Source organism: Loxodonta africana, chromosome 10 (genome assembly GCF_030014295.1).
Source record: "Loxodonta africana isolate mLoxAfr1 chromosome 10, mLoxAfr1.hap2, whole genome shotgun sequence".
NCBI lineage: Eukaryota > Metazoa > Chordata > Mammalia > Proboscidea > Elephantidae > Loxodonta > Loxodonta africana.
Window position 1 is genome coordinate 11953699 of NC_087351.1, and position 27524 is coordinate 11981222.

A 27524-nucleotide genomic window follows, 5' to 3' on the forward strand; every position below is an offset into this window, starting at 1 on the left:
GGGCCAGCGCCGCAGTCCCCAGGGGTGGGGCTCGCGCAGGCTCCGCCCGCCCGCCGCCGCGGTAGGTGCGCGGGGGCGGGGTGGGCAGCACCCGCCAGGTGACTGAGGGGCCTCCGAGCGCACCCCTAGGCCGAGGGTGCCCAGGGTCCACCTGGGATGAGGCCGCCCGGATTTCAGCACCAAGTGCAGGACAGCACCGAAGGAGACTGGCGAACCCCATCACCCTTCCCCCAAGCTCTCTCGGTTTAGTGGGAAACCAGAGCCGTCTACTCTGTGGGTGTAAAAGGGTGACATTGCCCAACCACTTCTCTGCTTTCCGCCTGACCCGGCAACCCCTCCATCTTCCCAAGGGAGGCGGCCGCAGGGAAACCGCCAAATAAACACAGAGACCAGAGGGAGACATGGAGAAAGCACAGGATTAGAGGCAGACGCTGGGAACGACACCCGCTGGCTCAAGGTCACCCTTCCTTTCCTTAGAACCAGGAAGAGAAAGAAGGCGTCTCCTCGCCACACCTGTACTCTCCTTTTACAAGGTTGGGGAAGTGTTCCCTGAGAGGAATCAGAGAATCATTAACCCTTACCCTATCTCTGCTTTGTCCCCACCCCCACCTACTCAGCCCCCAAGTTTGAAGCCTGTTATTTCCTGCCTCCACCCCTATGATCCCCCCACTTTTGTTTTGTTCTGCTTCAGTCCTGCTACCTTTGCTCTTACTTCTCGGGTCTTCCCCAGTCTCAGACCTGCTTGCGCTCAGTCACAGGACTCCTCTGAGTATTCTCTGAAGCTTGCTTACCTGTTGGTTGCCTTGGGCGTGGGACTGGGCCTGGGCAGAGAATAGTTCGCTTCTTCTTCCTCTTCTCCCTTTTTTCCCCCTGCCTGTGGCTCCCAGCTCCTGGGATGAGGAAAGTGTAAAGTGAAATGAAGGTTATGGTGAAATGCCTGGGTGTGGGAATGGGACAGGTCAGCACAGGCCTCCAGGCGCCACATGCAGGTCTTTCCTTTCTTGGCTCCCTAATGTTGTTTAATCCAGAGTTTAAGGCAAACAGTGTCCAAGGGCATAGGGTCACCAGGGAATCTCCACCTTGCTCCTGGTCCCTCTCCTCCTCTCTCCCCTCATTAGGTGTATTTCAGATTTGAGATGGCTTTGTTCATACAGCTCCAGGTGTGACCTGGGTGTGACTTTATCCTGGCAGGAAGGAGAGCGAATGCCGGAGCTGAACTAGAAATGTGTGGAGGCTCAGTTAAGGTGGTGTAGGGCTTGGTCCCTTCTCTCAGCTATCCCGGTGTACCTACAAGACAATAAGGCACTTGGAAATCTTAAGAGAGTCTTTGGGAAAGAGGAATTCCCTTTACATAGTCATTTGACCCCACTGATGAGACCCCACCCCCACCCTCTCATATCCTTTGTTCTCCTCAGACCTCCCTTGGCTTCCTTTTTCCTGTCTTCTTCATTTGTGTGTCTCCTTCGAAGCCACCCACCTCTCTTCTGGGTCCAGCACTTAACGCCTTCCTCTGGTAAGAGAGTAATTTTAAGAGAGTAATTTATCAGAGTTCTGTAGTTGGAGTTTCATCACTCTTGGAGGGATGGAAAGTGTTACCTATGCTGTGGGAGCTCATTATCTAAGTGAAGGAGTGGCTATGAGTAAGTGAATGTAACTACTTGAATTGGTGTATATTTACCCAGGTAAAGGAGGGAGATAATCTTCTAAGGAAGTAGGGCAGTTATTTGGTGAGAGGGCGGTTACTAAGATGAAAGTAGTGGGGGGATGGAAAGGGAGAATTACCAAAAGAGAAACGAGACTTGCTGGGAAAATAGAGACATTATCTAGATTTGGAGAGTAGCTGCCAAGATTTGAATAATAGCATCACAAATACAGGTATTTGTATACCTTTCTTACTCCCTTTTAGGCTGTGAGCCTCTGAAAGGCACAGACTGTAACAATACTCATTTAAAAAAATTATCCTACAACATACAGGAAGTAATACACATGGTATTTGATTTATTTAATAATAATTATTATTACCAATAATATTTAAAATTTTGGAAGGCGATTTACAATTATAGGGAACATATGTATGTATTTATGTATATATATAACTACCTTGAATTGAATTGTTCCGGTGCTTGACTAGGGACTGAGTCTATTTTTTGGGGGGAATGGAAAGAGGAGCTAATTACCAGGAAGATACTGTAATAATCTGTTTGGATGGTTGGAGTGGTGGAGGGAGGTGTGAACTTCCGTATGAACTATGGAGGCATCTGGTCCCCTTAGGGCTAGTTCTTAGGATCAGCTTTATTCAGGAGGCCTTGGGGTTCAGAACAATGAGGCACCTGACCGAAGAGTGGCAAGATACCTAAGATTGCAGAGAAGAAAACTGGGAACTTAGAACTGCCCTGATCAGTGACACTTGTCCTGAGCAAGCGAGGATGCATGGATAATAACAAGAACAATATAAACACACAAAATGCTTTCAGATAATCAGTACCCTGTGAGTTAGGTTTTTAATTCCACTCTTACTGATAAGAAAACAGAGACTCAGAGAAGTTAAGTGACTTGTCCAAGGCTACACGGCTATTCAGGATTCAAAGCCAGGTTTGTCTGGCTCCAAATCTGGAGGGTAGAGCGCCAGCACGATGTGAGTGTGGAGATGGGAATCAACTTGCCCAGACTCCCATATCCTTTCATCTTCTTATCTCCACCGTAAATAAGTCTCCCTTCCTTCCTTTGACTTTCTGATCTGTTTCCCTCTTTGTTTCTGTTTTTGAATCCAGTCTCCCTATCGCTCCTCTTTAGGGTTGTTAATATTTTCAACCTACATCTATTGCTTCTTTACATGTATCAGGCCCCGTTTTGTCTTATAAAACAAGCAGAAGTTCTGTGCAATTGCACAGATTCTGCCCCTTCCTCCGCATTTCGCATTTTTCCCCCCTCACCTCACGGGATCGTCAGCGTCTTGCTAGACCAAAGCATCAATGCCGTGGCGACGGACGCAGTTAGAAACCAGAGGCAAGTGAGCATCAGGTTGCACTTTCCCCACAGAGCCACTAGGGGCTACCCTCCTCCTCGCAGAAGCGCCGGCCAACGCAGCCTGACTGCGTTGTTGCCGGTGCGCGCCCTCCGCTGATTGGTGGCACCGCAGGGAAGTCGCGCTTTGATTGGGCCGCTGTCAGGTGTCGCTGCCGGCAGGTTCGGCTGCGCGAGCCGAGGGAGGCGGGTGAGTGAGGGCCGGGGGCGGTGGAGGAGTGGCTGGGGCCGGGGGCGGTGTGAGGGGGTGGGCTCGGAGGAGGGGGCTCGGTTGGTGCTGAGGGCCGCAGTTAGTTTGGGGTGGGGGCAGCTTCGGAAAGAGGCGCAGAGGAGAGGCCTCAATGTCAACGTAGGGAGAGTGAGGCGGAGAAGGCGGGGGGCGGGCAAAGTAGGACTAAAAAAAAAAAAAAAAACAAAAAACCCATTGCTATGGAATCTATTCCGACTCACAGCGACCCTCTAGGACAGAGTAGAGGTGCCCCAGAGGGTTTCCAAGGCTGTCATCTTTACTGTAGCAGACTGCCACATCTTTCTCCCGCCAAGCGGTTGGTGGGTTCGAACCACTGACCTTTTGGTTAGCGGCCGAGCGCTTTGACCACTGCGCCACCAGGGCGCCTAAAGTCGGGAAAGAAAGGCAGTATACGTGACCCGGAGCTGTGTGAGGAGGAGAGGGAGGAGGGGGTCAGCGAGAGAAGAGATGGGTGTGAGAGGGTCCGTGCGAGGAATGGGGGTGAAGTCCACAAGGGGAGGGCCAAGGTGGGGGTTCTGCTTGAGGAGCGTGGGAGCAGAGGCAGTGGGGGGGGGCCCGGGGGGGGAGTCTGCGGGAGGAGGGCGGGAATGGAGCCTACAGTGGCCAGGGCCAGCCTGAGGAGGAGCAGCGGTTATTGTGGCGAGGTGAGCCTGGAGAGGGGGGTAGAGGGAGGAAAGAATAAATCTCAGGCAGTCTTTGCAGGGACTCATTGAGGCTTCAAAGAAATGAGGTTACCAAGTGAAGGACTGGTTAAGACTGGACAACCAGTGAGTGGGGGGGATTAGTTGGATTAAGTGCATAAATTGACCTGTGATGGGAGAGGGGCAGCATCGCAGTGTTGGATAGTCTCAGGGGAGTCAATGAAGAGTCATTACAGCAAGTTGGGGAAAGAAGGCAGCATGAGTGAGTTGATACTGAGAACAGGGGCAGCAGTCCAGTTGATCAGTGTCAGAATAGGGGATATGTATACGATTGCTGGGGAGTCCTGGTGGCGCAGTTGTTAAGCGCTCGGCTGGTAACCGGAGAATCAGCGGGTCAAACCCACCAGCTGCTCTGCGGGAGAAAGACGTGGCACCCTGCTTCTTAAAGATTTACAGCCTTGGAAACCCTATGGGGCAGTTCTACTCTGTCCTACAGGGTCGCTATGTCTCAGAATCAACTCCACAGCGAGGGGTTTGGCAGAGGGGATTGGAAATTGCTTCAAGAAGGAAGTGAGGGGTCCACTGTTGAAGAGTTTTTCTGTGTTGGAAGTATTCCTGCCTGGAATCTTTATAGATTTTTTTCCCTCGCCACTGATGGAGCCCTCCATCAAGTGCGTGGTGGTTTAGGAAATTGGAGGACTACGGCAAGAAGTCCGAAAGTCTAAAGAATAAAGAAGTTACACAGAGGAAGTCACTTTTATTTACCCTCCCTATTACTCCTTCTTTGGAAACCCTGGTGGCATAGTGGTTAAGAGCTAAGGCTGCTAACCAAAAGGTCAGTAGTTTGAATCTACCAGATGCTCCTTGGAAACTCTATGGGGCAGCTCTCCTGTGTCCTATAGGGTTGCTATGAGTCTGAATCAACAGGTTTGGTTTTGGTTTATTACTCCTTTAGATCTGATTCAACATAGATGTTCCTGAGAAGACTGCCTGCTCCTTCCTCCCTTCCCTGCCTGCCTGCCTGCCTAGTTTGCTTCCTTCCCTTCCCTCCTCCCCTCCTTTTCTTCCTCCCTCCATTTGTTCCTTTCTTTCACATAGATTCAGGCCTGAGTAAGACTGCCCTTTAGCCTAGTGTAGAGTCTGAGGCTTTTCTTTCAAAATGAAGAATTGGGGGAGGGGGAAAGGGGAGAAGAGAAAACAGGGGAGCGCCTCTGGGAACATCACATCAAACCCCAACTTCTCCCAGAGGTACGTCTAAATAAATCCTGGCTTATTTCATAGCTATTTCTGTCAGACTTCTGTTTTTGTTTTGTTAACTACGGATTTAGACCTTTCATCTCTCTTTAGCCCCTATTTGTGAACAGACTCTCCTACCCCATCCTGTTTCTTACCATCCCCTGTTATTATAGGGTTGTAATAGAATTTCAAGAACATGACTGTTGTACACTCAGTAGAAAACCAGAAAGGACTTAATGGAAGAAAGGGCAAAGGGTTAGGAATCTTAGAATGCTCCTGCTTCAGGGAAAGGATAGAGTGGGACAAAATTTGAATTGCTTAAACTTTACAGGGATCTTGAAAACGCCACAAGTCAGGGAAATCAGATCAGGTCACTAAAGAGGAATTCAAAGAACTACACTGTTTATCAGGAGGGGGAGTCTATGAACAGTACCTGCACTGCACAACTGGAAGGGTTCCATCTAAGAAGAATGTTGCCGCTTCATGGGGGCTGAGCAAGCAAGAGAACAGATGGTGAAGACTGGAAAGGTCAAAGGAAACCCTGTTGGCATAGTGGTTAAGTGGCTACGGCTGCTAACCAAAAGGTCAGCAGTTAAATCCACCAGGTGCTCCTTGGGAACTCTGTGCAGGCAGTTCTACCCTGTCCTATAGGGTCCGACCCTGAGTCAGAATGCACTTGATGGCAGCAGGTTAGGTCGAGGGCTCAGCTTTAACTTTCTAATCAAAGCTGCAAATATCTTTGTAATGGAAGGGCTTAAAATCGAAATAGAGAAAGTAATTATTGAAGGCTAATTTTTTTTTATTTTTAAACGTCTCTAAGACTTCAAACTAATCACTCCATATATTTAAGGAGTTTGTAGCTGTCGTTACAGAGTCATTGGTCAGTATTTCTGAGGACTTTTGGAGACCATGGAAAATGGCTGATATGTGACTCAATTTTATCTTTGGAAAATAATAACAGACACCTGTATCCCACAATTCAGGATTAACAAATGTTGACCTTTTGGATATTTGCTTCAGGTCTTTTTAAAAATAGAAATAAGCATAGATAAGGTTGTGAAGTACCATTTGAATATTCCTCAGTCCCATTGTTCCCTCTCCTCAGTGATAACTAGTATTACAAATCTGATGTCTGTCTTTCCAGCCCATGTTTTTATACTTCTACTACTTACATATGCAGTCATAAATAATATGTAATGTTTTTTATTTATACAAATGGAATTATACTGCATGTGTGTCTTTGCAGTTTGCATTTGGATGCTGTCTGCATTGTTAAATATAGTTCTGATTCATTTTTTAAAATTCCTATTTGTCTATCATTTGTGTACTAGATTTTATTTATCTGTTATTTTACTTGTGACAGCTGGGTTGTTTCCACTTTTTTCCCACTGCCAACAGTGAGGTTGTGAACATCCTTGGACATGTCTTCTTATGTGGGAGAGTTTCTCTACGTCAGGGTTTCTCAACCTTGGCACTATTGACACCTTGGGCTGGTAATCTTTATTGTGGGGGGACAATAAATGTTTAGCAGCATTCCTGATCTCTACCTACTAGATGTCAATAGTACCTCTCCAGTTGTGAAAACCAAAACTATCTCCTGCCAACTGTCCCTGGGGGACAAAATCACACCCAGTTGAGGATCACGACTCTAGGTGTATGTATCAGAAGTAGAACTGCCAGGTTGTTCTGACTCAAGTTAAAGTCTTAAGATAGTCTTACTGATTCTGTCCTTAGGCAGGATTCTTTTTAACTGAGGAATCTTGGCCTAGATTAGTGCTGGGTCTGTAGTACCAGGGCGGAGTACAGAGAACATCGATATTTCAGTCCGGGAATGTGTTGGAGACTGCAGTACAGGTGTCCATTTCCTTAGCCTCCCAGTCAGCACTAGATCTCTTTCATTGAACAGATTTTCTGGACTTGGGCATCTGTCTCTTAAGGTGAAGGAGGTCATAGGGGATTTTGAGGTGAGAGAGGGTGCACAGGAGATTTTAATGTTCTGATACAATGTGTGAGAACATAAAGTGCCGTGCCCTCAAGAAGTGTTTTTTGTGTTAATCCTTGTAGCGATGAAGATGGAGATTCATCCAAAGGCAAAGGCAGCTGAGCTCTCTCATTCCCCTGCTCTTTAATTAAATGTCCAAGTTTACCGTGGGGGGGGGGGGGGCGGGGCGGGGAGAGGGGCTAGGAAAATTTTGGGATGAATCCAAAGTTTGAGATGTCACTCTAACCTTCTCTTTTAATAGGAATCAACAGTAGTCTTCCATGAGGAACTGCCTCTTCCATTTGCTGCTGGAGCTGAAGTTGTTTCTTGCTGGCAGAATCAGGGACATGCCAGCATTGTAAGGGTTAACCTCCTTATCCTCTTACCAGGCTCAAGGTTGGAGGTGGGGTGAGTGGGGAAGGGGCAGACCCTGCTTTTCTCTTATGGATCCTTAGTCATTTAGGTCATAGCCCACATGACTCCTTTCCTGTTGACTCTTCTCCTGCAGCTTTGTTCCCTATTTCCCCAGTCCCCTTGCAGTTCCCACTTATAGTCTCATTCTCCCATCCCATCCTCCACTTACTGCCAAGAGGCTTAGATTCTGGGCTGACGGGGTGCTCCCTTCCACAGAGCGGGATGAGTGGGTGCTCCGGCGGGGATGTGGTCGTTGCCGGCCAGTGAGGGCGAGAGCGCCACGGCCCACTTCTTCCTTGGAGCTGGAGATGAGGGGCTGGGCACCCGTGGAATAGATATGAGGACAGAAGAGAGTGACAGCGAGCTCCTTGAAGATGAGGAGGATGAAGTGGTAAGACTAGGGAAAATGATGCAACTTGGTGGTGGGGCCCTTGTGACAGAGAATTGAAATTCTGCTGGATAAAGACACCTCTCTGTCCTTTCCAAATAACTGGACTCTGTCATAAATAGGCACTTTTTTGATTTAGGGTAGGGATAGTGGAAATTGGTTAGATTATCTCTCTGTGAAGCCCCGTGCCCTTGTGCCCTCCTCATATCATCTCACGATATTGGTTCTCTGGCTCTTCTGCCTGAACACACATATTTTCTGCTGTGGAAAAGCTCCCATTATGCAGGCAGTAGAAATCCCTATATGTGCCCCAACCTAGACCAAAGTTAGAAGGCAGCCTTAACCCCACAGGTCTGAAGTCCTGGCAAAAAAACCTCTGTGCCCTAAGAAGATGAGACCATGTTTCCTGATGGGGGTGGTGTAGGTGGCAAGTTCCTGAGCTCCTGATAACACTTCCTTCCTGCAGCCTCCTGAACCACAGATCATTGTTGGCATCTGTGCCATGACCAAGAAATCTAAGTCCAAGCCAATGACCCAAATCCTAGAGCGACTTTGCCGATTTGACTACCTGACTGTTATCATTCTGGGAGAAGATGTGATTCTCAATGAACCTGTGGAAAACTGGCCATCCTGCCACTGCCTCATCTCTTTCCACTCCAAAGGTTGGGGTCTGGGAGGGAAAATGGGAAGGAATGGTGTTGGAAACACGGGAGTGGAAAATGAGGTTCTTACTATTGTATTTCCTTAGTAAAGAGGCCACCAACTCTTCCTGACACACTAGAAAACAGTGAGTAGGGGTTTGCTTTCCCTACATCTTGGAGGAGTTGCTGGAGGTAGTTTATAGCCCATGTTTTAACCTTAGGACAGCTCTAGTTTCTTAGGTTCTCTGGAAGGACCTTAAAAATAATTTCTTTTTTACTTTTTCCTGATGGATATCCTAGGCTTTTGGGAAGCTGGGCAGAAGGATAGTGATGAAGTTGGATGGGAGGAGGACAGTGATGGAGTTGGATGGGAGGAGGACAGTGATGGAGTTGGTTGGGAGGAGGACAGTGATGGAGTTGGATGGGTGGAGGACAGTGATGGAGTTGGATGGGAAGACGATAGTGATGGAGTTGGATGGGAGGAGGACGGTGATGGAGTTCGATGGGAGGAGGACAGTGATGGAGTTGGATGGGTGGAGGATGGTAATGGAGTCAGATGGGTAGAGGACAGTGATGGAGTTGGTTGGGAGGAGGATGGTGATGGAGTTGGATGGGAGGAGGATGGTGATGGAGTTGGATGGGAGGAGGACGGTGATGGAGTTGGATGGGAGGAGGACAGTGATGGAGTTGGATGGGAGGAGGACAGTGATGGAGTTGGATGGGTGGAGGACGGTGGTGGAGTTGGATGGGAAGAGGATGGTGATAGAGTTGAATGGGAGGAGGACAGTGATGGAGCTGGTTGGGAGGAGGGTAGTGATGGAGTTGGATGGGAGGAGGAGCACAGTGGCCACTAATAGCTGTAATATGTTTAACATGTTCTCACTCTATCTCTTTCACTCTTTTTGATCTATTTCCTTTTTCCATTGCAGGCTTTCCCCTGGACAAGGCTGTTGCTTACTCCAAGCTTCGAAATCCCTTTCTTATCAATGACTTGGCCATGCAGTATTATATCCAAGATAGGTACAGCTTTCTGTTGACCAGTGGGATGGGTGGCCCTGGGATCATGCCCCATTCTTTCCCAGATGTCTTTAGGGAACTCACTCTGAGAGGGGCAGAGTCAAACAAACTTGCTTAATTTTTATACCGTACCCTCTTGGGTTTTGGACCCTGGTGTCTTCCAAGCCCTCTGCAAATGGAATCTCCAGCCTCTCCCCTTAGCCCTCCCCCGCCACCTCTCCCAGCTAATTTATTTGGGCTTGACAGGAGGGAGGTGTACCGGATCCTGCAGGAGGAGGGTATCGATCTGCCTCGATATGCTGTGCTCAACCGTGACCCTGCCCGGCCTGAGGGTGAGTACCTGGCCTTGCCACGCCTGCCGTGCCTTGCTGTCTATGACTTAGCACAGTTCTTCATCCTCTAGAAATCTCCTGTTACCACCTATCTAAGTGGGACTTTGGATATTAGATTATGGGTAGGGTTAGAGCCGTGGGCCTTTGGACAGAGCCTTGGACCTGTAATATAGATATTGCTGTATCTATTACCAGGAGCCCTGGTGGCACAGTGGTTGAGAGCTGTGGCTGCTAACCAAAAGGTTGGCAGTTTGAATCCACCAGCCGCTCCTTGGAAACTCTTTGGAGCAGTTTTACTCTGTCCTACAGGGTTGCTATGAGTCAGAATCAACTCAACAGCAACAGGTTTGGTATACCTATTACCAAGATAAGATAATAGAAATTTAAGGGTTACAGAGGTTAGAACCCTGGGGAAGTGGGAACTGGAAATATTCTTTAACCCTAAGCCCCAGGAATGACCACACACCTACCTTTCAGAATGCAACCTGATAGAGGGTGAAGACCAGGTAGAGGTAAATGGAGCTGTCTTTCCCAAGCCCTTTGTGGAGAAGCCAGTGAGTGCGGAGGACCACAATGTTTACATCTACTACCCCAGTTCAGCTGGTGGAGGAAGCCAGCGCCTCTTCCGTAAGGTGTGGGGGACATGTGAGCATTTGGGGAGTCAAAAAGGTAGAAGGTCAAGGATGGGGTTGTAGGGAGGGAAGCTGGAGGATGTGGAGACAAGGGGGAGGGTTGAAGCAACATGCTTTCTTTCTCTCCCTTCCCCTTGAAGATTGGCAGCCGAAGCAGCGTTTACTCTCCTGAGAGCAGTGTCCGAAAGACAGGGTCGTACATCTATGAAGAGTTCATGCCGACGGATGGCACAGATGTCAAGGTTATGGTGGATACAGGGATTTAAGAGGTTACAACTGTCTGGTGGGGTGGGGTACTTGGGAAGCTGGTGGAAGTATATCGAGGAAGTCATGGAAATAAAGCATGAATGAGATTGGCTTTCACATTCTGATGGGGATGAAGACAGAGAGCAGGGGATGTAGACGTTCACATTAGCACTATCAGCAGGGCAAGGGTGACATAGCAAATGGTATGATGTTGGTAAGGTATTTCTTAATAGAGACTAGATGATAGTGCTGGAGTCCTGAGGAGAAACCTTCGTAATGATGCTTCAGCAGGGCTCAGCAGGAAAAATGTCAGTCTTCTTATTCTTAATGCTCAGTGTTTTTTTTAAATTCTGAAACTAGTCTACAGACCTTGCGCTCATGTTGTCTTTTCATATACAGGGTGAGCTCTGGGCATACTCAGTGATGCTATGTACCTGCAGGTGTATACGGTGGGGCCAGATTATGCCCATGCTGAAGCCAGAAAATCTCCAGCTTTGGATGGGAAGGTCGAACGAGACAGTGAGGGCAAAGAGATTCGGTATCCAGTCATGCTGACCGCCATGGAAAAGCTTGTGGCCAGGAAAGTCTGCGTAGCTTTTAAGGTGGAGAAAGGCCCATAGGGGTTTGTGGAATGAGGGAGAGAGACAGGAGCAGGGGTCTGGAAAAAGAGGCCCCTCTTGTTCTCATCTTGCCTCTTTTCCCTGCAGCAAACAGTCTGTGGATTTGACCTTCTTCGTGCCAATGGTCACTCCTTTGTGTGTGATGTCAATGGCTTTAGTTTTGTCAAGAACTCAATGAAGTACTATGATGACTGTGCCAAGATTCTGGGGTAAGGACACAGTGGTCTGGGCTGGGGAGAATGGGCTTAGAGAAGAGGGTTAAAGAGTTTTGACTTTATTTTAAATATTGTAAAAATGATTGAAGAGGGGAAAGGGCTCCCCAGCCACCTGGCCTTCCCAAAGTTACTCGCCAGAGGTAATGACTATTCATAGTTTAGGATGTAAGAGTATTTTCCATGTATATATAAACTATATTTATTTAAACTTATTTTACTAAATGTGATCATCCTATACATATTGTTGTGCAACTTGACTTTTTAAAAAAATTGTCATGTAATATTTAAAACATTCAGAATAATATAAGGTGTGATGAATCTAGTGAGCATCCATGTATTCACCACCTAGCTTAAGAAACAAAATATTAAGCGTATAATTGAAGCCCCTAAGTACCCCTCCTTGATTGCAACCCCTTTCTGCTTACCCAGAGGTAACCACAATCCTAAATTTGATGTTTATCATTCCCAGCATTTATTTATATTTGTACTAGATATATGAAGTTTGTTTGGAACATTTTTAGACTTTATATTAATGTATTCTTCTGTCATATCTGTGAACTTCATTCATACATGTAGCTGTGGTTCACTTATTATCACGAGACCTTTTCATGTTTCTCCTTCTAGGAACACGATAATGCGGGAACTTGCCCCACAGTTCCAGATTCCATGGTCCATCCCGACAGAGGCTGAGGACATCCCCATTGTTCCTACTACATCCGGCACCATGTGAGCAAAAGTAAAAATCCAGAGTCACCTGCTTAAGGCACTCGGCATTTCCCAAGACAGACCAGTGGGTATTTCCTGACCATGCACAATCTGAGTGGTGGAGCCTTGGTTCCTTCTAGGCAGTCTTCTTAACCCTACCAATAGTCTGACTCTCAGTTTTTCCTCTGTTCTTTGACATGTTAAGTAGGGTATGGTGATTTGTGGGGTGTGGGAGGTTCTGACAACATTCCTCATCCCAGGATGGAACTTCGTTGTGTCATTGCAATTATCCGTCATGGGGATCGTACCCCCAAACAGAAGATGAAGATGGAAGTGACACACCCAAGGTAGGAAGGGTGTCCTAATTAGACACATAGGTTTTGGTGAGGGAGATGGGTGAGGAGGGCAGCTCCTAGAGGCTTTGACTGGCCCCACACTGAAACCTCTCCTTACTTCTTCAGGTTTTTTACTATATTTGAAAAACATGGTGGCTACAAGACAGGGAAATTAAAATTAAAGCGACCTGAGCAGCTACAGGTGAGGTGGTGAATTGAGAAGAGCAGTGCAATGGGAAACGTAAGGGGTATGAGATTGGGGGCCTTGCTTAGAGACTAGGATGAAAGAGCCGCTGGCCAGGGCTTGGCCTCCTACACGGATGCCCTTTATTTCCTCCAGGAGGTGCTGGACATCACAAGGCTGCTGCTGGCTGAGCTGGAGAAAGAGCCAGCCGGTGAGATCGAGGAGAAGACTGGGAAACTAGAGCAGCTGAAGTCTGTGCTAGAGATGTGAGAAGGGAGCTAGGAAACGGGAGCAGTAACAGAGAACTGGGTGCTGGGCTAGAAAGTAAACCGGAACTTAATCCTACAGGTATGGCCACTTCTCAGGCATCAACCGGAAGGTGCAGCTGACTTACTGCCCTCATGGAGTAAAAGGTCCTAACGAGGGGCAAGGTAAGATATTAAAAAAAAAAAACCCATTCCTGTTACCACTCAGCTCTCTTATTCTTGAGCTCTTAGATGACTTCTGCCCCAGACTGCCTTTCTGGCTCCTCAAAGACCTGACATTCGATGTCCCCGCTATTTTCCTTGGATCTAGAACTATTCATTACCTGTTATTCCCTCAGATCAGGGGGAAAGCCTGACCCCATCTCTACTATTGGTGCTGAAGTGGGGTGGAGAACTGACTCCCGCTGGCCGTGTTCAGGCCGAGGAGCTGGGGCGAGCTTTCCGCTGCATGTACCCTGGAGGACAGGGTGAGTGTTTTGGGGGGTAAATACCCAGCAGGGCTGGAGTAAGATGGTTAGAGAATAAGTTGGGGCAAATGAAGGGACAGGGTCAGTGGGGAAGTTCAAGGGGAAATGAATATTTATAGCCTGGGCATTTATAACCATCCATTCCTGGTCCTCCCTTTTGCCCACAGAAACCCTGGTGGTATAGTGGTTAAGAGCTACTGCTGCTAACCAAAAGGTCGGCAGTTCCAATCCACCAGGTGCTCCTTGGAAACCATACGGGGCAGTTCTACTCTGTCCCACAGGATCACTGTGAGTTGGAATCCACTTGATGGCAGCGGGTTTGGGTTTGTTTTTGTTGTTGTTCTATTGCCCCCAGGTGACTATGCTGGCTTCCCTGGTTGTGGGCTGCTTCGTCTCCATAGTACTTTCCGCCACGACCTCAAGATCTATGCCTCTGATGAGGGCCGTGTGCAGATGACTGCTGCTGCCTTTGCTAAGGTGCCTACTACCGCTGTCCCACAGCCCCATCTTCCATCAGGTAGAGAAGCAGAAAGTTTAGAGAATGAGTTGGGAAATTTCAGGGTGTGCGTATGCCGCCTCAGAGAAGTTTCTGCTTATGTCTGACCCCATTCTATATTACTGAGAACGAGCTGGTAATAATTAGGGGGCAAGCCACTAGACCTCTGTCCCAGCACTCCAAGTGAGCCCCCATTTCATCTCTGGGACCAGAAAGGCCTAAGGGGACTGTCCGGGAAAGGAAACTAGCAGACCTGTATTTCTCCCCCAGGGCCTTCTGGCTCTAGAAGGGGAGCTGACACCCATTTTGGTACAAATGGTGAAGAGTGCCAACATGAACGGGCTCCTGGACAGCGATGGAGACTCCTTGAGCAGCTGCCAGCACCGGGTGAAGGCTCGACTACACCACATTTTGCAGCAGGACGCGCCCTTTGGCCCTGAAGACTATGATCAGGTCGGGCTCTTCCTATCTCTATGCCCAGAACACCCCAGATCCCAAATTCCTAGAGTTCTAAATAATAGTGCTTACCAGGGTTTCCTATTTTTTAACTGTGTGCCAGGCACTGTTCTGTGTGCTTTGCATATGTTATCTCATGTAGCCCTTACAGTAACCCTTTGAGATAGGTACAGGTTCATAGCCTCTTATGCACCATTTCAAAAATTGAAAAGATTTTGATAAGTTTGACATCAAGGCCCATTTTGTGGCAAAAGCTGACATGACATGAGCTGCCCTAAGGCTGTTTATAATCCTATAACACCCCACTTAGTGTAGTCATACGTTTTGCTGTAGAAATGTTTATGTGTTTGGTTGTGCCCCAGGCCCTGCTGGAGGTGTTATGTATGTCATATGTACTGTACTAACTTCCTAAAGTCTGAAAAAGTTGCAATTCCAAAACACAGTTTGTTCCAAGGATTTTGAATAAAAGAATGCTTGTTATCTATTGCAGTGTAAAAAAAATGACTCCAAAGTTTAGTAACTGAAAACAGCAATCATTTTATCAGTGCTCACAGTTCCAGCCTCAACTAAGCCGAGGATGGTGAGAGATAATAAAATGATTGTTGTTTTCAGTTACTTGGGGTCTCTCATGAAATTTTAGTCAGGTCAACAACTGGGGGCTCGATTGGGATGCTGGGACAGCTGAGTGCTCTTTCTCCTTGTGCTCTCTGTGTAGTTTCAGAGCCTTTTCTCTCTACGTGTTTTCTTTTTTCCACAGTTTTTCTAGCGTGGTAGCTAGACTTCTTAGGTGATAGCTTCCAAAACCACACCCATTGCCGTCGAGTCAATTCCTACTCATAGTGACCCTATAGGACAGAGTGGAACTGCCCCACAGGGTTTCCAAGGCAGTAATCTTTATGGAAGCACACTGCTACATCTTTCTCCCACAGAGCAACTGGTGGGTTTGAAACACTGACCTTTTGGTTAGCAGCCAAGTGCTTAACCACTGTGCCACCAGAGCTCCTGATGGTAGCTTCCAAAAACAAACCCGTTGCCATCAAGTTGATCCTGACTCATAGTGACCCTATAGGACAGAGCAGAACTGCCCCATAGAGTTTTCAAGGAACAGCTGGTGGATTTGAATTGCCAACCTTTTGATTAGCAGCCAAATGCTTAACCACTATACCACCAAGGCTCTGATGGTAGCTTAGGGATCCCCCAAAGCACAAAAGCAGAAACTTCCAGGCTTTCTTAAAGTGTAGGCCCAGAATTAGCATGGTATAACTTTGTTATTTTTTATTGTTTAAGCAGTCATAGGACCAGCCCAGATCCAAGGGAAATGGAAGGTGACAAAGAATTAATGACCATCTTTAATCCACAACGAGGACTGTGGACCTGTACTTTTCCTTTATTTTACAGATGAAGAAACCTAGACTCAGAAGAATTTAAGCAACTTTTTCCAAGGTCACCCAGCTAGTATGAACCCAAGGAGCCTAACTCTGGAGTCCAAGCTGTAACCACTCCAGTACACTGGCTCACAGTAACAATCGCAGTGGCTGCCACTGCCCAGTGTGGTCATCCTTTTTCCTGTGTATCACTTAGCAGCTGCTGAGTGCCAGGGTGCCCTAGCCTACCCCTCTAGCACCAGAGAATAGGCCCAGAGGCTTTTAGGACTTTATCAGGGAAATAGAGTCTACACAATTCCAAGAACCTTCTTTTTCTGTAGGGAGCTGCTCCAAGTCCAGGCTACTGAGGAAATTCCATATTTCAGATTCCATCCTGGAGTTCAGACCTGGCCTAACATTACCTTGTGCCTGAGTGGATCTGACTTTAGGGTTAGCTTAGAATGGATCCAGGCCATGATTGACAGGGGATCATTTTCTAGACAATGGCTTCCCACCAGGTTACCTCTGATGACTCCTCATTTTTGATAGGTTCTTAAACCAGCTAAGTAGATGAGCATGTTGCCTAGGGCTCTGAGCAGAGCTCAATAAGCAGCAGGACCTTATTTTCCAATCCGTTGCGCAGGACAAATCCAGAAAAACGAAGGCATCTTTCCCTTTCTCCCTGCTTTTCTTAATAGCAAAAATGGGACTAGTCACCAAAGACACGAGGTAATTATGAGCCCAAGAGACAGGGCCACATAAACCAGAGACTACATCAGCCTGAGACCAGAAGAAGTAGATGGTGCCTGGCTACAACGGATGACTGCCCTGACAGGGAGCACAACAGAGAACCCCTGAGGGAGCAGGAAAGCCATAGGATGCAGACCTCAAATTCTCGTAAAAAGACCAGACTTAATGGTCCGACTGAGACTAGAAGGACCCCAGAGGCCAGGGTCCACAGACCTTCTATTAGCCCAAGACAGGAACCATTCCCAAAGCCAACTCTTCAGACAGGGATTGGACTGGACTATGAGATAGAAAATGGTACTGGTGAGGAGTGAGCCTCTTGGCTCAAGTAGACACATGAGACTATGTGGGCAGCTCCTGTCTGGAGGGGAGATGGGAGGGCAAAGGGAGTCAGAAGCTGGCTGAATGGACACAAAAATAGAGAGTGGAGGGAAGGAGTGTGCTGTCTCATTAGGGAGAGCAACTAGGAGTATATAGCAAGGTGTATATAAATTTTTATATGAGAGACTGACTTGATATGTAAACTTTCACTTAAAACACACACGCACAAAAAAAGAATGGGACTAGTGAGGACCTAGGTAGAAGTGAGTATTCCACCCATAGCCTCTTTCCCCCTCCCCATATGGTGGCATCCTTCATGGACCGTGGCTGTCCCAAAAGCTTGAGTTGGAACCCAGTTCTGAGGCAGCACCTCTACTTTAGGTTCTTGGCTAGAGGAATATGATAATCTTATCTTTAATGTCCATCCATGAAAACATTCTATGGAGATTTTGGGGGATTTTGGTTTAATCTTTATTCCCCAGCATTTTCCATGTGTATTTTAGAACCCCTGAGAAGATACCTCTAGACTCTAAGACTTTTAAGATCAACCTCTCTTAGGTGACTGTGTGCTGGAGCCGTCCCTTCATCTGAAGGTCCTGAACTATTAGAATGCCCAGTGGCTTAAGAATGCTCATGGGAGTGAGCCAACAAACAAATCTGTATTGCAGGCAGTCTCTTTGTAACAACCTCACAGGACTCTGGACAATTGGTGCTGAGCGTATCTTGCTTTTCTTCTCTCTATTCCCCGTAGCTGGCTCCCACTGGAAGCACCTCCCTGCTCAACTCCATGGCTGTCATCCAGAATCCTGTGAAGGTCTGTGATCAGGTATTTGCCCTGATTGAAAACCTCACCCACCAGATCCAGGAACGGATGCAGGACCCCAAGTCTGTAGGTGGGTATGAATACTGCTGTCTTCTCTTCAAGGTGTGGGTGGGTTTCTCAGGTACTCCTGTCTCCTCTCCTAAATATCTGTGACAAGGACGCTTCATATCTCTGATTCTTCTTCAGAGTTGCTAGGATCTTTAGTTAGAGGTAAAATCTTTGGCTCTGCCTGCCTTCCTTCCAGACTTGCAGCTCTACCACAGTGAGACACTAGAGCTAATGCTACAGCGCTGGAGCAAGCTGGAGCGTGACTTTAGACAGAAAAGCGGGCGCTATGACATCAGTAAGATTCCTGATATCTATGACTGTGTCAAGTATGATGTGCAGCACAATGCGAGTCTGGGACTACAAGGCACAGCAGAGTTGCTACGTCTCTCTAAGGCACTGGCCGATGTGGTCATTCCCCAGGTATGTCTCAGGTAGGGGATCTAGCCTGGGGATAGGAATGTTGGGGATGAAAACAGAGAAAACGCAGAAAGGAGGGGTGGTGTGGGAACCAGGGGAAGGAAACTTGGAGAAGGAATTAGTTGAATTGCTACAGATCTCAAGGTCTACTCTGGCTCTGGGTAAGTACAAAAGGCTAACTGTGGAGAAAACTGGAGAGGGGGAATGTGGTAGATGTGAGAGGAGCCCCAGACCTGAAGTGAAGACAGGCATGATCTTGGCCCTGGGAAGATGAGGTAAGAGGAAAACAAGATTCAGTGAGGAACTTATTTCTGGTCTGTGACACTTAGGAGTATGGAATCAGTCGAGAGGAGAAACTAGAAATTGCTGTTGGCTTCTGTCTTCCACTGTTGCGGAAGATACTGCTTGACCTGCAGAGAACTCACGAGGATGAGTCTGTCAACAAGCTGCATCCCCTGTGAGGGAGGGCTGGGAGGGGTGCTGGATGGAGGGAGGGGCATGTCAGGGAGCCCTGGGGGAACTAAGGCTGGGGACAGGCTGGGGAACCAAGGATAAATGAGATCCTGGGATGGAAAGGAGAGGAGTCTTTGAGATGGGAGGAAGAAGTTTGTGGAGGAGGGGTGGGTAGAGGATTATCTGACTGTGTGAGTGATTTAGCTATAATCTCAGGTACTCCCGAGGAGTGCTCTCCCCAGGCCGTCATGTTCGAACACGTCTCTATTTCACCAGTGAGAGCCATGTCCATTCCCTACTGAGTGTTTTCCGTTACGGAGGACTTCTGGACGTAAGGACCCTCTTCTGCACTCAGCCCGTGAACATCTTTTCTCAGCATTCTGTTATGTTCCTCCTCATGCTGCTTGTTTTACTCCAAGCTCCCTTTGTGTTCCCTTCTCTCTGTTCCTGCCCATTCCTGACTCACTCGTCCTTGGATCTTGGCTTACCCCTTCCTGTGTTTGCTAGGAGACCCAGGATGTACAATGGCAGCGCGCTTTGGCTTATCTTAGTGCCATCTCTGAGCTCAATTACATGACCCAGATTGTCATCATGCTTTATGAGGACAACACACGGGTGAGGAGCTGACAGGGTGGGATGAGGAGAGGGCCCCTTCTCTCTACCTCCATGCCCTTTTAGACAAAACATTTCTTGCCCTCAGAATTTGTAGGCTCTGGCTAGGTGTGGCACCTGGAGGGCAGCATGACAGAGCACCCGGGAGGTTCCTATTGTGTTCTTGGGTGGTGTTGGGCCAGAGAGACATCCTAGAACATAGCTCTGGCATTGGGGAGGATACGGAATTAAGGACAGTATTCCTTAGAACTCTTGCCATAATGAGCCTTTTTTTTCCCCTTCAAACACCATTATACATGAACTCCTTCACCTGGCTCCACAAAGATATCTTTAATTGTGCTGCTTTGTGCGCAAAGCTGAGTTACTGCGAGAAATAGGTGGGAAGGGTTATAGAATTGGAAGTTGGAAAGTCATGTGGAGTGGTGAGCTAGAAACGGTGGAGGTGAGAGAATGAGGATTCCGTGACATTGGGCTGTAGTTAAAACTCAGGCAGATGAGCCCTAAAGTGAGGCAAGACCCTGAAATCTCAGCCCTGGGAGGGTGTATCCTCTCTGTTGCCCCATCCTGCCCTTCCACCACCATATCCAGCTTCTCCCAACCGCCCCTTCATCTCACGATGCCCTGTAGGATCCCCTATCAGAGGAGCGGTTCCATGTGGAGCTGCACTTCAGCCCTGGCGTGAAAGGTGTCGAGGAAGAAGGCAGTGCCCCAACTGGCTGTGGATTCCGTCCGGCCTCTTCTGAGGTGGGTCCTGCTCTGGATTTGGAACCAGAGGACTTAGGAACCTAAAAATGGGGAACTGGGAAACAGTAACAGTGAGGTAAAAGACTTGGGGAGTCTGGGATTAGGAGGCTGGAGGACATTGACTCCTCTCTTATCTGTGCCTGTTGAACAGAATGAAGAGATGAAAACAGACCAAGGCAGCATAGAAAACCTGTGCCCCAGGAAGACATCAGATGAGCCAGACCGGGCATTGCAGACTTCACCCCAGCCCTCTGAGGGCCCTGGCCTCCCAAGGAGATCACCTCTCATTCGTAACCGAAAAGCTGGCTCCATGGAGGTAATGGGAGGGGCTTGGGACAAAGACGGGAAGGGGTGAATGTGCTCATAGGACAATACCCATGTATCCTCTGAATCTCCTTAGGCTGCTACCAGGGGACCACTCTTGGGAACCTGAGTCTTCCTGCCCCTAATGAATATGTTTTACTTCAACTCTCTTTCACAGCTGGCCCACCAATAGAGCTCCTCTAGACAGGTTGCTACTTCTGGGGTTGCAGAGATATCAGTGAGGGGTGCCTGAGAGATAAGGGTTTTAAGAGGTGAGATTGAGGAGGATCCCTATAAATGAATGTTGAAGGGCCATTCTTTAAAAGGAAATACTGTAGCCACAGCATGAACTCTGAAGTCTGGCAGTCCTGGACTAAAATCCCAGTTTGATCTTAGAAGCTGTGTGACCTTGGACAGGTAACTTCTCCAAGTCTCGAGGTTTTTTTTCGTCTGTAAAATAGAAGTAATAGCCACCTTAAAAAAACAAACAAAAAAAGGCACTCAATAAACAGTAACTATGATAACAATATAATTAATATTAAAGGCCAGGCTCTCTCCATTTCTCTATTGCCTTGAGTAAAAATTATAGCTCGGTCAGGTTAAATTAAAGACTGGCACTTTAATTTAACCCCTTAGGGTTATGTCATCCCAGAAAGGGGAATCAAGTTTGAAGACCTGTCGTTCTTCATTTTGTTCTGACAAAGAGGTTTATCTGCCTGGTCCTGCGTCTTGCTCTTCTGGGGCTTTGTCTCTAGCCTTGATTCTAGTTCTCCAGTTGTTCTGGTCTTGTTTCCTAGAAAGACTGTTTCCCTTTTTGGGCCAACTACACTCCTTTTGACCCCTTGACTTCTCCCTGTCTCTGTCTGATTTGGGTCCTGCTCTGACCCAATGAATCGGTTCACCTGGCTCTGTGCCAGCTGTCTTGGAGGAATTTTTTTTCCATTTTAGGGATATCTCAGAAGAATGTGGTAACTAGCTTTATTCAGCCAGCAGTTTAAAGTTCAGATTTTGGAGAAAGCTGGGAAGAAAAACTGCAGTCTCTTTTCTGGACTCATCCTTTGCTTCCTGATAATTTTAAGTTGGATTTGAAATTATGAATACGCAGAGTTCCTTTACGTATTCTTTTCTCTGAGGTGTAGGTGTAATTTGGTATCCATAGTACTCTAGAAGCCTGCAGGCTCATGTGAAATAGATCAGGTGGACAGAATGGCACATGACCTTCCATCAATAAGCCGCTCCTCCACATCTGAATGTACCCCATCCCTCTGGCTTGCTGGTCTCCCCAGCACTATTGTGCTTGATCCCCTTTTATCTTCTGGTTTAAGCAGTCGAGAGACATAGGGCAAAAGAGAGTCCTCTGTGTATCATCTCTCAGACTTGATGGGATCGACTTCTCCCTTTCAGGCCTACAGAAAGCTTTCTGTTGTAATTTCATTCCTTCCTGTCAGTTACTAGTGCTGCTTGTACCCCGGCTCACCTAGAATGCTGGTTGCCTGGGATGTGCTCCTAAGCTTTGCGAGAAAATCTTTTCTCTGCTTCTTAGTCACACAGCCTTATAATATTAATATAGCCTCTCCTTGTTCTTTATGTATAGGCACTGGGCAATCTCATCCTTGTCGCCTACAACCCTTCCCCCACCTCTTCTTTTCCTCTTGTCATCTCGTATTATTGGACTGTTTTAGATTACAAAACCTGTGACCTTCATGGCAGCTATGCCCTAGTGGGCATCCTCTCCAGCTCTGTAACCAGCTCCGCCTGATGGGCACTGGGGCTTTTGGGAGCCTGGGGGTTAAAGGAACCATGACCGGCTTTCCACCGGGTCTGATTGCAGGTCATGAACATGCAGTGTACGGGGAGCCTGGACCTGATCCCCTTGAGGGGACGGCGCCGCCGGAGGTCAGGAGACCTCCCCCGGCCTTCCCCAGCCATCGGCCTACAGCCCCGGGCTGTGTCTACCACTCACCTGGCTTCCTGCACACAGGTGTCCCCTCCCTGCTTTTCCTGCCTTTTCTGCCTTCTCCTCCTTGTCTTTTGGGATCTAGGGACTCAGAATACTATCTAAGTGGGGAGTGTGTATGTTGGGGGTTTGTAGTTGAGCCCTCATGGGCTTTTTGGAAATCTTTTTCATGTCTCCAACAGCAAGATATTTGGAGGGCTGGGCTTCTTGGTTTAGATACGAAATTGAGTGTGGTTGCCATAGCCACAACTGTCCATAGAGAGAAGAAAGAGTAGCCGGAGAGTGGCCAGTCTTGATTTCTTATTTGTAGCTGAGTTGTGATAAGCTTTTTGAGTCCTGGGGAGAGAGAGATAAGAAATTAGGGTTCCTGCTCTGCTGAGAACTGGGAAGGGTTGAATAATGACTTTTCAGATTTGGGATGGCAAGGGCTGGGAGACACCAGAGGCATCCTGGAAATAGAAGTGCTGTCTAGTGTAGAAGGATCCCTTGGGCATTTTCCTCCACAAAGTACACTCTCCATTCCTTTTTCTTTCTTCTTCCGCTATCAGAATCCTTTGATTCTTCTAAACTTTCTGACTCTGCTTGGCTTTGTAGGGGCAGGAGTTCAGGACCTGGGTTTTAGACTTCTGCTTGAGGTGGTAAAATGGTGACATAGAGTCCCTTTTCTGCAGGTGCTTTCTGAGACTTCATCCTCAAGGCCTGGTGGCTATCGGCTCTTTTCGTCTTCACGGCCACCAACGGAGATGAAGCAGAGTGGCCTAGGTATGATTTTCTGCCATCTTTCACCTGATGTTAGGAAGGGGTGTCTGTCTGTTTTTTATAGTTTTATTGTGGGAAATCCTAGTCATGGGAGTTGGTATCATCCAGTCAGCAGTGTCGTCAGGTGGGATGGGGGAGGTGAATTGGGAGAAGCCGTATTTAGGTGTGAACTTTGATCCCAGATGATTGTTTCCATTCTAGGAAGGTGTTGGCCTTTTGGTTTTCTACACCAACCCTCATTTCTAGGCCTGAAGGCCATTTTTCTGGCTTCCCCTCTCATTCCTTATCTGTCCCTCCAGTGTAGTCCAGACCGTAAGGGGCCATGGAAACTCTGATCCTTCAGAGTTATCAGAGACAGAGCTATAAATAGAGGTACTTGTGACCCCTGTAAGTGTCATATTCCTCATTTGGAGAACTCGTTCCATGTCTTCCTCTGAAACCTATGTTTTTCAACCTCTGCTCTGGCCCCTCCTAACTCTATGCCCTCTCCTCCATCCCTTCCTAATCCTATAACTTTTTTTCCTTCCTTCCAGAAAATTAAAGGGTGAATCTGAGACTGATATAGTGCCAGAATCTTTCCTTAGGACTTTGAGGGAATGTCTCTTGATTTTTTTGATCCCTGGAGAGGGGTGGAGAGCATCACCCACCCTTTCCTAAAAACACAGACTGTAAGAAGGACCAAGTCTCAGAGGATATTGTATTCTTTGGGTGGAGGAAGTGGTCCTTGAGAGAGGCTGTTTCTGAACACAGTACCTTGTGAGTTGGTACCTAAAACTGGAGGTTAGAGGCAATTGTGTGGGGTCTGGAGTTGGCCCCCAGGTTCTTTCTATCATATTATCCTATTATTCTCTCCATTTAGCTCCTCTTATTTTTTTTGTTATCTTTGTCCTTGGTACCCTTTTTTTTTTTGCCTCCAAATGGTCAGCATTTCATCCAGCAAGAGGAAGAAAGGTTTTGATAATTTTCCAGGCTAATTTTATGGGGACAGGTTGCATTCCAGATCCCTGAAATGAGGTAGATGGTTTGGGGCATGAGAAATAAATGACAAATGCATAGATCTATAATATGGACTTCTCTTCCTAGAAGTCCCAGAAAAGAATAGGTTACCAAGGTAGTCTGGAAAAATGGTACGTTTATCTGTCCTGGTTAAGTGGGTGTACTGTCAAGAACAAGGCAGAGGTGTGGACCTAGGCCTGGCTGACAGATGGCAGTGGTAAGACTACCCTCTGACAAGATCTGGGGACTGGGCAGGTTGGGGTTGGCAAGGCTAAGCCAGGAAATTATTCAGAGGCAGAATTAAATGTAGAACAGAGCATGGGGTGGTCTGGAACAGAGCCAGCTCTTTTTAGCTTCTCTGAAGAAAAGCAGACATAGTTAGCAATGCTTATTGCTCTCTGAAACTCCATTCCAGAGCCTGTCTGAGCATGAAAGGTAGGGAAAGTTGCTGCATCGAGGAATTCCAGGGTGAGGATTATCAGCTACTGGAACTTCCTGATTTCTGCGGTGACCCTGAAATCTTGGGACTCCTAAAACCATGGCCCCATCTTGGTGGGCTCAAAGGAAATTGGCCTCATCTTCCTCATGAGTGTTAAGTTCCCAAGGCAAACCCAGGGTCTCGGTTAAGATGGGTTTGGAAGTAGAAGGGCAAATCCTAAGAACCTGGGTGTCAGCCTTGTCTCTCCCTGCCCACTCCGACCTTGTAAGCTATAGTTGGAGAGGAGCCCATGGAGCCTAACGCTACTATAGACCACATACTGGGGACAGTACTAGCCTTATTAATTTTTTTCAGAGATTTTTTTAGTTTTATTTATTCCTCTGATTGGCAATGTAGTTCTCTTTTCTCTCTTTGAACTTCTGTGTGTGGGCATCTGACTTTAGAATGGGGCTTACAAGACAGTAAACTTTTGAGATCAGAAAACATGTCTTTTTTGTTGTTTCTTGCTCACTGGGCCCTCCTCCTTAGTAGGGTGCTCAGCACACAGTAGACATGCTTTACATGTAATCAGCTGATTATTCAGTTTGTGTCCATCTTATCTTCAGAAGCAATGTTCTGTTACCTCTTGATAAAAAATCTTCTGAGTGTCCTCAAGAGTCAAAAGACCAGATTCTAGTCCAGCTGAGCTCCTAATGAACTGTGTCCCTTGAGCAAATGGAATCCCTTTTGGGTCTCTAAAATGAAAAGTTTGAACTAGATAATCTCTGAGTCTTTTATAGCTTTGAAAATTCAAGGAGTTTTATATTTTTTTTTTTCTTGGAAGAGGTAAAAATGCCTGAAAGGAAGTAGAAGGGAGGGGACACTGGATGAAGAATTTAGGAAGAATTAGAAGGGTTCCAACTGAGTACTCAAAACATAGTCTCTAGTTTCGATCAAAGTTCTTTCCTTTTAAACCTACAGGGGACTAGATTTCTGGGTTCCTCAAACCTTATATCCAGGGTAAGGGGCATTGAACTAAATCTAGGGGTTCTACAGGGCTCTACCTGTTCTTTTGGCATTTCTGAGAGCTGCCTGGAGAGCTTAGTCTACCACCTTAAATAGCTTTGAGTTCCCTAATATGACTAACCCTGCATTTGTAGTGGCCTCTTGCCTCTGCCTTGTAGCCTCTTCAGGAGAACCCCTACCTTGCTTGCCCAGTATAGCTATGGACAGTAGTGAAAGCTATTTGTGGTTGTGTGTAGTGGCCACGTGGTGGTGGCTGTAAGTGGCTATGTGTATGTCTTGATGTTGTCATGTGAAGTTGTGTGTATTTGTGTAGTAGTTGCAGCTTGAGTGGCTACTAATGCACTCCCGGCCTTGCAGGCTCACAGTGCACAGGGCTGTTCAGCACCACAGTGCTGGGTGGCTCCTCCAGCGCCCCGAATCTACAGGACTACGCCCGCAGCCATGGCAAAAAGCTACCACCTGCCAGTCTGAAGCACCGAGATGGTATGTGGGTGGGTTTTGGGGGGGGCAACTCCTTTCTTCACTTGTCCCCCGGCAAGGACACAGCTCCAGAACGATTCATGCTTATGATGGCGCTGGCACTGACCTTATGACAGAAGCTTTCTTCATCAGTTGTAGATGGCAGAAGGAACCAGGACCTCATCTACCCCTCCATTTGCATTTCCTCTTGCCATATAAATACTACTTATTTATGCTTGTCCCTTCATACAGCCCTGCCTCATCGATGTATGCCACCTTGTACTCTTTCCTGGACTCTAGCCTGTAGGGGAAGGACCCAGGAGGATGAGCCATGGTCAGAAAGAATGCAGTGGAGGCTTGCTTAAATCCAGGAAATCAAGTTTAGGAATGGGGAAGTTGCTCAGCCAAGGCAGGAAAAATGATACGGAAAGAGATGGGGGGATGGGATCAAAGTTTCTATAAAGATTTTGTTTCCAAATGACCAGGATGTGGTGGAGAAATTACGATTGTTTGTGGGGCCGTCTTGTGGTAGAGAAGACACACAGATCCTTAAGAGGAGATTAGACCAAGGGAAAAGGTTGAAATGTAGCCAGGAAGCTGAGGGATGGGGGCGGGAGCAGTTCATATAACTAACTGTAAAGAACAGAGTATAAAGAACGGAGTGTAAAGAACAGAGTATATTTTGGGCAGATTCCAGAGCAGAGGGTGGGGCAGGGGTGGGTATAATCCCCATGATGTCTTTTCTCCCCAGAGCTCTTGTTTGTCCCGGCCGTAAAACGATTTTCTGTGTCGTTTGCAAAGCATCCGACTAACGGTACGTTTGCTTCTGACTCAACATCGTTCCTCCTCATCATGTCATCTCTAGACACTTAACCTCTGAGTTCTGACACTGATTTTGTCTCTCCTTCCACTGTGTTGAAACCCTGCTGTCTCCGAATGAGTCACTCACTAAGTTTCTCTCCTGGGACGTTTCCCTTGCTGTGCCAACCTTAGCCTTCACTGCAGCTTGGCTGCCTTATATCTGTGGCAACTCAAGGTCTTACTTCCATAACCACCGTCATCACCATTGTGTCACTTCTGTCAGCCTCACACCAAAATATTGATTAAGCCTTTCCCGTTTCCATCACATGACTGCCGGACTTTATACAAACATGGTAATGGTTCCCCTTCTTAAGAAGAGAATAGTATTTCTGAGATCATCCCCATTTCTTCTCTTTTTTCCCCCTACCTCTGAGCTCATGTAATTTTGATCTTTCTGTTTTTTTCTCCAACTGTTTGTTGGGGGTGGAATGACAAGTTTGTTCATCTTTTGGGGTAGTGCTGCAGTTCTCAGCTCCCAAACCTACCCATAAGGGTATTGATATTGAGTATAGTTTCCCATCTTCATATTCCTATATCCTACAGTTGTGTGTACTTTGTGTGGCCCTCATGCACCTGACATCTGCTTTATGTTACTACTAACCTAGTGTCTGGGCCTAGAAAGCAGGAACCCAGATCAATTGGGGGTGAAAGAGAAAAGGAAAGGAGTAGG

General features: G+C 47.3%; 1 protein-coding gene across 14 annotated transcripts in view; it reads left to right on the forward strand.

Moving 5' to 3' along the window:
- The first annotated feature begins 3182 nt into the window (after positions 1 to 3182).
- Positions 3183 to 27524, forward strand: part of PPIP5K1 (diphosphoinositol pentakisphosphate kinase 1) — a 38706-nt gene continuing 14364 nt past the window's right edge. For 2 of the 14 annotated variants that reach the window (XM_064292050.1, XM_064292045.1), the window contains exons 1-30: positions 3183 to 3214; positions 7395 to 7490; positions 7763 to 7937; positions 8401 to 8596; positions 8683 to 8721; positions 9505 to 9595; positions 9839 to 9924; positions 10402 to 10556; positions 10697 to 10798; positions 11243 to 11404; positions 11510 to 11631; positions 12262 to 12363; positions 12603 to 12689; positions 12804 to 12879; positions 13018 to 13127; positions 13210 to 13292; positions 13466 to 13594; positions 13950 to 14071; positions 14361 to 14543; positions 17730 to 17871; positions 18046 to 18269; positions 18596 to 18723; positions 18936 to 19050; positions 19227 to 19334; positions 19959 to 20075; positions 20227 to 20391; positions 22210 to 22359; positions 23007 to 23097; positions 25892 to 26017; positions 26745 to 26807. In XM_064292050.1, coding sequence (XP_064148120.1) covers positions 7791 to 7937; positions 8401 to 8596; positions 8683 to 8721; positions 9505 to 9595; positions 9839 to 9924; positions 10402 to 10556; positions 10697 to 10798; positions 11243 to 11404; positions 11510 to 11631; positions 12262 to 12363; positions 12603 to 12689; positions 12804 to 12879; positions 13018 to 13127; positions 13210 to 13292; positions 13466 to 13594; positions 13950 to 14071; positions 14361 to 14543; positions 17730 to 17871; positions 18046 to 18269; positions 18596 to 18723; positions 18936 to 19050; positions 19227 to 19334; positions 19959 to 20075; positions 20227 to 20391; positions 22210 to 22359; positions 23007 to 23097; positions 25892 to 26017; positions 26745 to 26807 — 3421 coding nt within the window. In that variant the 5' untranslated portion in view covers positions 3183 to 3214; positions 7395 to 7490; positions 7763 to 7790. Of the gene's footprint in view, positions 3215 to 3315; positions 5736 to 7394; positions 7491 to 7762; positions 7938 to 8400; positions 8597 to 8682; positions 8722 to 9504; positions 9596 to 9838; positions 9925 to 10401; positions 10557 to 10696; positions 10799 to 11201; positions 11405 to 11509; positions 11632 to 12261; positions 12364 to 12602; positions 12690 to 12803; positions 12880 to 13017; positions 13128 to 13209; positions 13293 to 13465; positions 13595 to 13949; positions 14072 to 14360; positions 14544 to 17729; positions 17872 to 18045; positions 18270 to 18595; positions 18724 to 18935; positions 19051 to 19226; positions 19335 to 19958; positions 20076 to 20226; positions 20392 to 22209; positions 22360 to 23006; positions 23098 to 25891; positions 26018 to 26744; positions 26808 to 27524 lie in introns of those variants that run through there. The other 12 variants (XM_064292058.1, XM_064292052.1, XM_064292046.1 and 9 more) reach the window with 11 other exon arrangements.